The 14,207-nt window shown below is 41.0% G+C and overlaps 1 protein-coding gene and 1 pseudogene across 1 annotated transcript; both read left to right on the forward strand.

The window, feature by feature from the left end:
• Positions 1-14,207, forward strand: part of LOC117495161 — a 527,883-nt pseudogene that overhangs the window by 34,069 nt on the left and 479,607 nt on the right.
• Positions 1,947-12,771, forward strand: LOC117495162 (protein NLRC3-like). The gene is made up of 9 exons (XM_034146281.1): positions 1,947-1,970; positions 2,961-4,756; positions 8,468-8,638; positions 9,881-10,054; positions 10,449-10,619; positions 11,013-11,183; positions 12,169-12,212; positions 12,376-12,403; positions 12,503-12,771. The coding sequence occupies exons 1-8, from the start codon at positions 1,947-1,949 to the stop codon at positions 12,387-12,389; spliced, it is 2,565 nt and encodes an 854-aa protein (XP_034002172.1). The 3' UTR covers positions 12,390-12,403; positions 12,503-12,771.

Consider the following 14,207-nt stretch of genomic DNA (forward strand, 5'->3'; position numbering starts at 1 on the left):
TCTTAGTGCAATAAGAAGCTACAGTGACGTTAATCTACGTCGGTAATATTAACTTTATTTAATACAACATTTACGGTACAAGATTTAATCATACAGCCCATGTAGTATAATATTTTACAAATGATGAATTACAGCAAACATGTGCAATATATTCATTATTACAGCTCCGTGGGCTGGCAGTAAGGCGATATGGGACGGGTCCGTTCTTATTGTACATCCATGGGTAAAGATAAACGCATGTACTAGTGCTGAACACGTAACATGAACGTGCCGGGCGGCGCGGTCCCGTGGGTTAGATGCGCGTTCATAATGCAGAGGGAAATAACTCTCAGAATAACGTTATTAGCACATTTTTACAACTTGAGGAACGAATGTTTTTAATAAGGGCTATACAAGTGTTCATACTGGGTAGTTTATTTAGTTTAAAAAAAATTATCCAACGATTTACAGACCACTCTTTCCCCATGTAAGTCAATGGGAAAAAGTGTTTCCGGGCCTGGCAACCAAAAGGAAGTGTAGTACTGCCGTTTGGCCAGCACGAATATTTTCATCAGAGTCCGGCGCACTTCCTGGGGGCTTGGCTAAATCAGGCTGAGTGTGAAACAAGAGCTATTGAGTCAGTGTTGCGGTGCTGTTGCTTTGGTCTGGATCTGTGAGCTAACCACGCCCCGTTCATTTGCATATAAGAAATGGAAATGTGTCATTATGAAATACAAGTCCCCTGAAATAAATAAATGTGTCATTATGAAATACAAGTCTCTTGAAATAAATAAATGTGTCATTATGAAATACAAGTCTCTTGAAATAAATAAATGTGTCATTATGAAATACAAGTCCCCTGAAATAAATAAATGTGTCATTATGAAATACAAGTCTCTTGAAATAAATAAATGTGTCATTATGAAATACAAGTCTCTTGAAATAAATAAATGTGTCATTATGAAATAAAAGTCTCTTGAAATAAATAAATGTGTCATTATGAAATAAAAGTCCCATGAAATAAATAAATGTGTATTTAAATGTACATGTATACATATGTATTGCCTCATTTATTTATTTCAGAATGTATTTCATAGGCATATTTATATATATATGTATTTATTTAATTATTTATGTATTTATTTATTTATTTAATTTTGGCTTAAATGGCATTCCATAGCAGTCGCATGAAGATTTGTTGAAGTCTGAAGAATGTCTCCATTGACTTCCATGTTAAAAATGTGATGAATTATGGGATGTATCTCTGGAATTATGAAAGTTATGAATGATAAAAGTAATAGCCATCGATTCCCGACCGAGCTGAACGTTTTGATGTTTGAACGGAGTTTCTGCGATGTTGAATGTGGGAGGAGAAGACGGACAAAATAACTGGATGGAATAATAAGAATAAGAATTTTGTCCGTAGCATAACATATAGTTGGAATGCTGTATCCGCATTCCCACTAAATCAGGGTTATTAATGTTCGTGTATAAACCAGAGACTGTCTGTGGTGATAACAATATAGTCACTGCTGTACTTATGACTTCATGAAGTTACTCTGAGTGTTGATGGAGCAGCTAATGTTAGCCTAGCTTTAATCAAACCGATCTCTTCAGAAAAAAATTGTTATGCTCGTTGTGTTGGAGACAGACCTGACAAAGCATTAACTCAGGCTTTTTACACATCAGTATCATTCTGTTGTTATTTAGGCATCCTTTCCATATGTTTATTTGTATTAATTTACAGCAGATTCTATGCAAGTTGGGTTTATAGTGTACCAGGTTAATACAGTGTGTATATATAAATATATATATATATAATGTGTGTGTAGATACAGGGAACATGTGCTCCTCTGGGTGATGAATCCAGACAGGATGCTCTTTGGTTTTATGATAATGTGAATTGTAAGCTATACCTGATCACAAGGGTATATATTATATAGACCTTTTTTAAATATCAAACTAGAATGTGCCCCCTTGTTGTACCTTTGGTGAGAATCAGCCCCTCTGAAGTAAAGTGCTATAAACAGGGTTCTTACGGTCATTAAAAACCTGGAAAAGTCATGGAAATTCAAAAAGCTAATTCCAGGCCCTGGAAAAGTTATGGAAAACAATATTTTTCCCAAAGTTTTGGAAAAGTCATGGAAATGTAAATAAAGTTGCATCAAATATAATTTATATTTTATCTAATCGCCGAAATAGTAATACTATAATGATAATAAATACTGTATCGTATAGTAATGAAACGTAAAATGGCATTTAACTGACGAGGTATTTTGCTGGTGAGTGATTTTAGTTGCTTTAGCGTGTAGAAGCTAGTAAGCCTACTATTTGATTTGTTTTAGATAGGCACAACATGTTTCATATGCAGACCTTATTTTCCTGTTCCATGTTAAAATAAACCATTTTCAGTGGTACGCTGAGAAAGAGTTATTTTTTTGGTCATGGAAAATTAGGTAAAGGTCATGGAGAAGTCATTGAAAATCATTGGTGAAAAAGTGTATGAACCCTGTATAAAGGATGTGTTCATTTCCACAGAAGGAAGAGGAAGAGTGGTGTTCCTGTGGAGGAGCAGCTGTCCAGCTGTGCTCTGTGTCAGGACGTCCTGAAGGATCCAGTCTCTACCAGCTGTGGACACTGGTTCTGCAGACAGTGCATCACCTCATACTGGGAGCAGCGACCTCCATCAGGAGACTCCTCCTGTCCCCAGTGTGGGAAAAGATCCAGAACCAGAGCTGGACTGCAGACAGCCAGTCAGACCAGCTCTGTACGAGGTAAGAGGCCGAACACATGCAGCGTCTTATTCCTCTTCCTGGTTCATTTGTTTTTTTTATTAGGTATTCTGTTGAAGAACATAGACATTAAAATGTTTATAAAACATTTAAACTCAGTCTGTTTTTATTAGTTTTATTGTTATATTCTCAAAAGCATTTTCTGATTCTCTCCTGTTTCCTTCTCTTTCAGCAGATAGTGGTCTGCAGGAGGTTTTAGATGAACATAGGCTCAGTCTGAGGAGGAGATGTGAACGTGTGACTGAAGGAACTGGTGAAAGTGAAACCCTCCTCAACAGGATCTTCACTGAGCTCTACATCACACAAGGCCAGAGTGAAGAGGTTAATACCCAACATGAGGTGAGGCAGCTGGAGACAGCTTCCAAGAAGAAGCCCCTCCATGACACTCCAATCAAGTTCCAGGACATCTTTAAAGCCTTACCTGACCAACAGACTCTCATCAGAGCGGTCCTGACCTACGGAGTCGCTGGAGTTGGAAAAACCTTCTCAGTGCAGAAGTTCACTCTGGACTGGGCCGAGGGTTTGGGAAACCAAGATGTCAGTCTGGTGATCCCGCTCTCCTTCAGGGAGCTGAACCTGATCAAAGGTGAGCAGTACAGTCTTCTCAGGCTGCTCCATGTTTTCCATCCGACCTTACAGAAGGTCACAGCAGAGCAGCTGGCTGTCTGTAAAGTGCTGCTCATCTTTGACGGCCTGGATGAAAGCAGACTTTCTCTGGATTTCAGAAACAATGAGGTTGTGTCTGATGTCTCACAGCAGTCCTCAGTCAACGTGCTGCTGACAAACCTCATCAGGGGGAAGCTGCTTCCCTCGGCTCTGGTCTGGATAACTTCCAGACCTGCAGCGGCCAATCAGATCCCTCCTGAGTGTGTGGACAGGGTAACAGAAGTACGAGGCTTCACTGACGCCCAGAAGGAGGAGTACTTCAGGAGGAGATCGAGTGATGAAGACCTGTCCAGCAGAATCATCTCTCACATCAAGAGCTCCAGGAGCCTCCACATCATGTGTCTGATCCCAGTCTTCTGCTGGATCACTGCTGCAGTTCTGGACCACATGTTGACTACAGACCAGAGAGGAGAGCTGCCCCAGACCCTCACTGACATGTACTCACACTTCCTGCTTGTCCAGACCAAGAGGAAGAAGCAGAAGTATGAAGAGGGACATGAGACAAATTCACAGCAGCTGACGGAGGCTGACAGGGAGGTTCTTCTGAAGCTGGGGAGGCTGGCGTTTGAACATCTGGAGAAAGGAGACATCATGTTCTACCAAGAAGACCTGCAGCGCTGTGGCCTTGGTGTCACCGAGGCCTTGGTGCACTCAGGAGTTTGTACAGAGATCTTCAAAAGAGAGAGAGTGATCTTCCAGAAAACAGTCTACTGCTTTGTTCATCTGAGCATTCAGGAGTTTCTGGCTGCAGTCTACATGTTGCACTGTTACACCAACAGGAACACAGAGGTACTGGAGGACTTCCTGCAGGAAGACTGGGACTATGAGAACAGTAAAAACAGTGATCAGGATTACCCATCCCTGCCTGTCTTCCTAAAGGGAGCCATGGCGAAATCCCTCAGAAGTGAAAATGGCCACCTGGACCTGTTTGTCCGCTTTCTCCACGGCCTCTCTCTGGAGTCCAACCAGAGACTGTTAGGAGGCCTGCTGGGTTGCACAGACAACAGTCCAGAAATCATCCAGAGAGCCATCAACAACCTGAAGGAGATGAGCAGTTCTTCCTCTCCTGACAGGACCATCAACATCTTCCACTGTCTGACAGAGATGAAGGACCACTCAGTACATCAGGAGATCACAGAGTTCCTGAAGTCAGAGAACAGATCAGAGAAGAAACTCTCTGAGATCCACTGCTCTGCTCTGGCCTACATGCTGCAGATGTCAGAGGAGGTTCTGGATGAGTTGGACCTGAAGAAGTACAAAACATCACAGGAGGGGAAACGGAGACTGATTCCAGCTGTGAGGAACTGCAGGAAGGCTAAGTAAGTCCAGATGTGATTAACTTTATAAACTAATGTGGATCAGAAGTTTAATTATTCAAATAAACACTATAACATTTCTGCTGTTTAAATACTGAGAGCAAAATAAACCAACACTGTTCTTCTATTTATTTATAATAATAGTTAAACTGAACCGTTTCTCTCGTCATATTGAGTGATGGAGGCGACATGTCAAACACATGAAGGACTTTAGAGCTTTCTCAGCATGTGATCACACCACACAGCAGGACTTACAGTTATCAGTTATTATTACTTTCTAGTAACTTTATCATTAAACACACACACGTTTTTATCACAATGTTTTAGAGTTTAAAATCAGATCTATATCATATCCCACCAATACCAGAGTTATGTCTTAAAGGGCCCATGTCATGGCCATTTCCACTGATCATAATTCCATTGTTGAGGTATACTAAAATAGATTTATACTGTGCAATTTTCCAAACTCACATTGGTTTCTCATACAGCATCTCTGTAAAGTATGTGTATTCAGCAGTATTCACTCTCTCCACTAAATGGCTCGTTGGAGCTCTTGCCCCCCCCTCCCTGTGAGCCTAGTGTGCTCCGATTGGTCAGCTCGGCCACTCTGTTCTGATTAGTCAACCACCAGAGAGGCTCCGCCCATGTCTAACGGTGCTTTTTTCGGCTCTCTCTCAGCGGAACAACAGTCTTATAATGGCCTCGGTACAGCCGTATATTTTATACGCTAACTAACCGAACTGTACCTACAACTGTTGTTATAGAAGAGTAAGTTATTTTTACCTGTAATAAACTACTACTGTTTGATGAGAAATCAAATCATGGTTTGCTATATATGAATGATATGTTATAGGAGCAAGTAATTCAGGGAAGAAAGGATAGGCCTACTAAGTATTTCCATCAAATTTTATTTTTAGAAATGTACAAAATGAACATGCGTAAATATACATATATACTAGGGATGCCAGAAACTGACCATGATCAAATTCGAAAATCGGACAGCCCTCCCCCCGCGGGAGAGAAAAAAAAAGTATTTTCGCAGAGCTTGCATTTTACTTCATTTGCACTTGTCAGTTCGAAGTAGTTCCACGAGGAACTCTTCTTTGTTCATCTTTAGTTGTGTTGTTCTCACTGTATATCGCCAATAAATCAATCGCACGTGTGACGGAGAAGGGGGGGGGGGGGGGGGGGGGGGGGGGGGGGGGGTCGGTGTGTAGCAGGCTGCAGCAGGCAGCAGCAGTCTGCACTCTGCGCAGCTTGCGCTGCTGGCTTCCTCCAAGTTTACAGTAAAACAAACTGGTGGTGTGACCAATGGCCATTGACAATTATTAATACTATTACTATTATTAGCATTAGTCTATATTTTGGTTGAAACTAAGCCAGGAAAAAAAAGAAAAACATAAATAATAAGAAAAAAATATATAAATAAAATCGAATTTTAAAAATAATTTTCGATTATGGAGACTGTAACGAATATTCGAAAAATCGAATAATCGCTGGCATCCCTAATATATACACTGTATATCATCCATTCCTCCTCTTATAGGCGTTTTCGGCATCTTGCCTATCGCAGCTTTGTAAGCGGCTGCCGGGGCTTTTTAGGACGAGGCATCAGAGTGGGTCATCCCGTGTGTGTGTTGTCCACCAGATACGCCAGGAGTTTCCTGACCTGGCTGGACGAAATCAAATGCAAATCACAAAATATTAGAGAAACTTAGTTGTTTTAGATTCGTTAGTAGTAGTTGTGGTAGGAGTGTGTATCTATCTAATCTATCTATCTAATCAACACAGTTAGCTTGAGGTAGCCTAGTTGTTTAGCTATATAGCATACACGCTATGAATGGTAGCTTGGTAGCATACACGCCAGGAACGCCAACTATAATGTACTGACCATACGGTAAATCACCCAGAGTATACTGTCTATGAGTATTTCGTGTGTGAATGCAGACATTCTCCTGCTATGAGATACATGTATGTAAGGCCATCTGCTGATATTAGAGTTGATATATGGAAACGCTAGCAACTTAGTTAGCACAGTTAGCACTGTGTCAATGGCTTAGCAGTCCGACACACGTTTACACATTTAAACAGTCGTGGTAGATACCTTGTTTGGGAGACATTCCTAACGAAATGAAGTGCCAATCACAAAATATTATTGAAACTTAGTCGTTTTATGTTCGTCAGCTTGCCAGCTGGATTACAATGCTAACCTACGTTTGCTAGTTGTTCAGTGTAATATGCTATAGGCTACTATACTATACTATACTTTGAACAACAGATAGTGGTTAATATTAGGCTATCAAGAACATGTTTACAATTGCAATCTTATACGGGTACTGCTACATTCATTGTAGCTGGCATAACAACAATGTTTTCCCGAGCAAACTCATGTCTAGCTCCGTTGTTTAGCTCGGTAGCATACACGCTAGGAACGCCAGCTATAATGTAATTACGTTTCGCGACTGACCGTACGGTAAATCACCCGGAGTATACTGTCTATGAGTATTTCGTGTGTGAATGCAGACATTCTCCTGCTATGAGATACATGTATGTAAGGCCATCTGCTGATATTAGAGTTGATAAATGGAAACGCTAGCAGTCCGACACATGTAACACATTTAAACAGTCGTGGTAGATACCTTGTTTGATAAATACACAAATAACAATGCAAACTTACAGGTTGTGTACCCGAATCTTCCCCTGCTCCAAACGGTCCAAACAAACTAGGAATAGCATCGTCCTTCAGTTTCAAATGCTGTGCATATCCGGCCTCAAACTGGGCAATGTTTTGGAAGCTTTCGTCTGTGAAATGCCGCGCACACAGTAACGTTCTTCGAACCTCTGAAGGAACAGTGTTAAACAGAAATTTCAACCACTGACTTCGTCGTGGTTCTTCCGTCGGTAGGAAAACAGCTCAGATTTCTCCTCACATTTCAGGAAACAGGTCCTTGGCATTGGCATGACTGGATCGATTGTGAACTGAACCAGAGCTTCCAACAGTAAATGTTAGGCTGGCAGAGGGTGCGGCCAGCGCCGCTGGGTGTGGCCATAGCTCTTCCGGATTGGTCCATTTCGTTCCGGGTACGGCATGACATCATGCCGTACCCGGAACTAAATGGAAGACTCAAATGGGCAGTGACGTATCTCCAATGAGGCGTTTTGGGGAGGTATTTTCTGTGTTAGAGTTTTACTCGCTACAGGGTGTACTTTGAGGGTTTTGACTCTGCACACCGTTTACATGCATAAAAACCTTCATAACACACAAGGGGATGGGTAATAACCGGAAAAGCATGACATGGGCCCTTTAATACTCATATAGTGAGAACATCTGATGGTATTCAGGTTAAAATATTGAAACTTTATTGGTTTGTTAACTGTGTTTGTGTGCACAATACATTTCCAGATGCTCAGAGAAACCAAAACATCCATCATTCACATCTAAATATTAATTAACATTTAAATATGTACATCTCTAATATTGTCAAGTGATTTATTTAATTTCTGTTTCTTTGGTAACAGTCAGTGACAGCAGGAGCACAGACATGTGATCAGATCACACTGACAACACATTACACTCTATTATCATATATTATTAAAATGGACTAACAGCAAATCTCAATCAGAACATATGTCAAATATGTTTTTCATCAAATGCTTGAGGTCATTATGTTTCCTCTTTTTTTAACACATGTTGTAATATATGTGTTATTATAGACTTACTGAGTGTGGACTCTCAGAGACTCACTGTGAAGTTGTGGCCTCAGCTCTGAAGTCTGACCCCTCCCATCTGAGAGATCTGGACCTGAGTCACAACAAGCTGAAGGATTCAGGAGTGGAGCTGAGTTCTGGACTAAAGAGTCCAAACTGCAGACTGGAGACCCTCAGGTCAGTTCACTGACTGAACTTCATCTGTTTGTGTTTATCATTTTCTGAATTTGAAGAAAATATATTAACGTTTTTTTTCCACTTTTGCTAATGACTGAATATTGATCAGAGTAACAAAGAGAAGGTGAATGTGTGAGGGAGAGTGTTTGAGCTTCCACAGACTCACTCTGTGCTCCATGAATCAGTGGAGATGCTGTCAGTACTGATGAGCTGTGAGGGACATGGAGTTGTTAAACATCTGATCAAAGTGAAAGTTCCAGATTATCAATGGATTGTTTCTACATCATCTCTGAGATTAAAGGTCTGCTATCATGCAAAATGCACTTTCTGATGTCTTTTCTACATCACCATGTGTCCCCGGTGTGTCACCATGTGTCCCTATGTGTCCCCGGTGTGTCACCATGTGTCCCTATGTGTCCCCGGTGTGTCCCTATGTGTCCCCGGTGTGTCCCTATGTGTCCCCGGTGTGTCACCATGTGTCCCCGGTGTGTCCCTATGTGTCCCCGGTGTCAGGAGACTCACAAAGTGTCAGGAAACAAAACCCTCTCTCCTTTCCTCCGTACCCACATCTCTAAAAACGGGGGAACAACGGAGCTGATCCAGATTTGCTGCGTCATGACGGCATTACTAAATTGTGGGCGGGCTTTACACCAACGGGCCAATCAGAAACGTTGCTGTCAGAAACAATGAGACGTGTTCTGGAAGTAATATGGTCTGTGTTTACATTAGCATGCTAACACTCAGAGCTAACCTGTACTGGAGAGAGCATGTGTGAAGAAGCAGGAAATAAGAAGGAACTCACCTTGTGGTAAACCTGAGAGAGAAAGAGTTTGAGTTCCATACTGTTTCAGAAATAATCCTTGATAATCCATGATATGTTGTTTCATCACCGCAGTATTTAGTTTAGACAGTAGCTGCCGGGTCCCGCATGAGCTCAGCCCCCTCCTTTTTTTTTTTTTTTTTAAAGCTCTATACCCAAAATCAGCACTTTCGAAACAGGAAGTGAAATAGAGGGATATGAGGCATGGCTAGCATGGGTGATCTGTTTGGTATTTTGAGCAAAACACATCATAGACATGTTTTTATATATTTGTATAAATCTGAGACCCATAATATATGCCTAAAAATAGCATGATAGGAGACCTTTAAAACCCTGTTTAACTCTGAACAGATTATTAAACCTGGAGTTATTTCAAACAGGAACTTTGTTTTCTAAAGTTACATCATGTTTTCTTTATTCAGACTGAGGGTCTGCAGGTTGTCAGAGATCAGCTGTTCTACTCTGATCTCAGCTCTGAAGTCCAACCCCTCCCATCTGAGAGAGCTGGACCTGAGTTACAACAATCTGAAGGATTCAGGAGTGGAGCTGCTGAGAGATCTTCTGGAGAGTCCAGACTGCAGACTGGAGGCTCTCAGGTCAGTTCACTGACTCTCTGTTACTGCTGGAGATCTCATGTTTCATTAGTTATTCAACCTGATTCTTCTACATAATTAACTTACATCTATAAAGTTGTAAATGTTCTTTTATTCATACTTTCATTTGTAGGTACTAAAGTAAGAACTGCAGAGATAAATGTTGACTGATTCTTAAAGGAACTGTAATAGATGTTAGTTGTTCAAAGTAAATCTATGTTTTTCATATTTAGTAAATGATAACGTCTGAATAAAAATCATCTGAAGTAATATTAGTTTTACAGGATAAAGTTGACTTTCTGAAAGAAGACATATGTTTTTGTTCCCATTCATTTCAATGTTGAATAACATCTGATTATAAATAGATTTGTATCCTCATCATGTTTTCTTTATTCAGTCTGTGGGGCTGCAGTTTGTCAGAGATCAGCTGTTCTGCTCTGGCCTCAGCTCTGAAGTCCAACATCCATTTGAGATATCTGAACCTGAGTGCCAACGATCTGCAGGGTTCAGGAGTGGAGCTGCTGAGAGATCTTCTGGAGAGTCGAGACTGCAGACTGGAGACTCTCAGGTCAGTTCACTGACTCTCTGTTACTGCTGGAGATCTCATGTTTCATTAGTTATTCAACCTGATTCTTCTACATAACTAACTTACATCTATAAAGTTGTAAATGTTCTTTTATTCATACTTTCATTTGTAGGTACTAAAGTAAGAACTGCAGAGATAAATGTTGACTGATTCTTAAAGGAACTGTAATAGATGTTAGTTGTGAAAATTAAATCTATGTTTTTAATATTTAGTAAACAATAACGTCTGAATAAAAATCATCTGAAGTAATATTAGTTTTACAGGATAAAGTTGACTTTCTGAATATGACATATTTTTGTTCCCATTCATTTCAATGTTGAGTAACACATCTGATTATAAACAGATTTGTATCCTCATCATGTTTTCTTTATTCAGTCTGAGGGGCTGCTGTTTGTCAGAGATCAGCTGTTCTGCTCTGGCCTCAGCTCTGAAGTCCAACATCCATCTGAGAGTTCTGGACCTGAGAGGCAACGATCTGCAGGATTCAGATGTGAAGCTGCTGAGAGATCTTCTGGAGAGTCCAGACTGCAGACTGGAGACTCTCAGGTCAGTAAGGGGTCTCTGCTGGTTCAGCAGTATTGTATGAAACACAGGGAGGTGTTTCTCTCACTGGGGAAACAGATCAGTGATGTTACCCACTGACTGCAGGCTCTTTCATTCTTCCATCAACTATAGAAGGCCAGCTGAACATGCAAAGCCACACTTTAGTAATCAACTCTCTAACAGACATATGGGGTTTTACAGAAGAGTGGGAAAGGTAGTCTGTTCTTATGGGATGTTTTTAGTTTCTAGCCCAGAGGTGTCCAAACTGCGGCCCGGGGGCCAAATGCGGCCCTCGGAATCGGCCCTCAGCAAATTCTGAAAGTATAATGGAATATGGCCCACAAAGGAAACTTCTGCTTGTCTTGTATTGTACTTCTTAAATATATATGTACACATATATTACACAGTAGTATTCATGTGTTAATAAGCCCACCTTTAAAATAAATTCAGTCAATTAAAGCTGAAAACATTTCCTAACATATCTAACTTGATAAGAAAAAAGCCCAATAACTTATTTTTATAACAAGCGTGAAATAAACCCTTCATATTTCCTGTAATTATAATCAATCTGAAGCTCCTGTTTAAAGGAATGAGCTGCTAACAGAATAAAGTAAACCCTCTGGAGAGCTGTGAGCTGTTTTGTTTCTTAAAGCATCCTCAAATAACAAACATCCTTTACCTTCATTTGATTGAGTTTCCTGACTTATAACTGAACTTATGAGGCAACATACCTCTAGAGAGCGGCCCAGACCTTTATATATTTTTCTGTATGTGGCCCTCGGTGAAAAATGTTTGGACCCCCCTGTTCTAGACCAATGACTGGTTACTTCCTGTCATGCAGCTGAGAGCTGTGGCAGGCAGTCGTAGTGTTTGCAGAGAAGATATGATGGGATGTAAAGCATGAGATCAGGACTCTGAAGCTGACTCAAAGAACAAACACTTCTTTTAAACTGGATCTCAAACTTATAGATTGTGTTCATCCCTACAGGATCAGAGGAGGAAAGACGATCGAAGCCACGATCCAGAAGACCTGTGAGTACTGAAACCATATCCTCCATTCATCAAGATATGAAACTCTTTAATGGAGCGTGACCTCAGAGGAAAACAACACTCTTGTTTCTCTCTTCATCATTCTGGCTGTTTCTCTTTGTTTTATTATCATCATTATTCTCTCTCTCTCTCCTTCTCCTCTCAGGTGACAGGAAGTGAAGACACACAGAAAGGTGAGAGGTCGTACTGTGTGAAGTTTATTTATTGAGGTTTCAACACGTTTTTCTGGTGTTCCAGACAAATCTGTAAGCTCAGGTTTTATTTGTTCTCAGTTTATTCATCACGCGGCGAGTTTGAGACGTAAAGAGGAGCGTGGAGGCATTTTGGAAAATAAAGAAGAAGACTGCAGCTGATGAGAGACTTCCTGTTGGCTCTCCTCAATATTAAATGAACAAAAACAATCAATTGTACTTAAAGCTTTTCTTAACCTGTTAAGCACCAAGCCTGTTTTTCATGTTTCAGGCTCGAAAATGACATGCCCAAAACAAATGACTACAACTTCTTCTAAAAGGGTTATATGAATAATTTATTTTTATCAAAGCAAGGTTACATATGTGAGTTGGATGTAGAAGTGTCAGAATCAATATAGATGTTTTTTATTTTAAAGAAAATTCAGATTTTACATAGTAAAAAACTGTAAATGATAGTGTCCGTCCAAAAATTATTTTTTACTTATAGTGAAAACTACCCTTGGATGATGGGTTAGTAGACTAAAAGCTTTAGGAATCCAAAGTACAACATATAATAAGTACCCTGTATCAAGATTGATGCAAAACAAGTGACATTTGACCTTTTTAGAGAGGTTTAGCCAAAACCACTCCACCTCTGAGGTGATTTGGGTGAAAATGGTTTTGTTTCCATATCTCTGGCCCCCCTTGGTCGATTTGGATGGTTGACACCTCTTTCTGACCGTTAGAGCCAATAGAATTGAAGGGGGAGGCCCCCACACACACTCGTTGTGAAAACAAACGGTGGGGGCTTCCTGCATGCAGGTTTGCACCAGAGTGAAGCGATCTCTCGCTCTGACATTTGGAAACGAAAAAGCAGTTTTATTGCTTATGGATTATCAGAAATCATTTCAAAGAGGACACAGACACATTGGATTAACCTATGGATTAACTGCAGCATCGTTTTTTTATCGTTTTAATGCCATTGAAGACCAGTTTTGACCAAGGTAAGCCATGTTAGCGTTTCTAGCTACCTAGCTCCACATGTTCTGATGTACGCTTTCGTTTATAGCGTCGCAAATGTTTATCACTGAGTGTTGAGGTGGGCACCCCCAGATTCTGTGTCTCCAGGAGATGCTAATCGAGGGGTTGGCTGTGCATCTAGGATAAGTAATAAGGGAGTTATGAGTGAGTTTAGGTGCAGTGATAGGTTACATTTTTACGCTTGTGGATAATTCAGAGGCTGAGTGTTAGCATTGTGTTTTTTTTTTGGATTTTTTTTTTTTAAAAGATCAGTTAGCTGAGTTTCTTCCCGTTACATGGATATAAAACATTCATAGTTTATTAAATATTAAGATTCCTTAGACGTTGTTTCCTGCAAATGACGCGTTTATCCGCCCGGTACCGGGGGGGCGGTGCGTAACAGGTTAAGAAGAAAGATGTGTTGCACATACTCCTGCTGCTACCTACCACCACCTCCCACCCATCCCGGCACCAAAGAGGAGACTCCATCGACCCCAGATACCCCAACTCACTCTTCTTCAGGTTAGCTTGGAGCCCCGCCTTTACCTGCCCCAACACCTCACTTTGAACGATGTAGTCATCCGGATATCTGGATACTGAGAGTGGGACGCAGGACCCGGTCAATGAGCTGCTGGAAGGGGGTCCACTGGACTGGAGGGGCGCTTGGATCTGGTGATGCCTGGCTCTTTCTGAAAGGGGAGGACACCTATCTGCCATAGTTTGTCCACCTGACGACTGAGTTCGGCATCGGGGGTTCCAGTTGGGGTGAAGAGACTCTGGGGGGCAT

This window comes from Trematomus bernacchii, unplaced genomic scaffold (assembly GCF_902827165.1).
Source record: "Trematomus bernacchii unplaced genomic scaffold, fTreBer1.1, whole genome shotgun sequence".
Lineage (NCBI taxonomy): Eukaryota > Metazoa > Chordata > Actinopteri > Perciformes > Nototheniidae > Trematomus > Trematomus bernacchii.

What these genes read in the sequence shown, in the direction of transcription:
- LOC117495162 (XM_034146281.1), top strand. Translation starts at nt 1,947, where the DNA reads ATGTGCCCCCTTGTTGTACCTTTG. An exon ending in TGCAGACTGGAGACCCTCAG is followed by an intron (nt 8,639 to 9,880) that starts GTCAGTTCACTG and finishes TTCTTTATTCAG; the next exon opens with ACTGAGGGTCTGCAGGTTGT. An exon ending in TGCAGACTGGAGGCTCTCAG is followed by an intron (nt 10,055 to 10,448) that starts GTCAGTTCACTG and finishes TTCTTTATTCAG; the next exon opens with TCTGTGGGGCTGCAGTTTGT.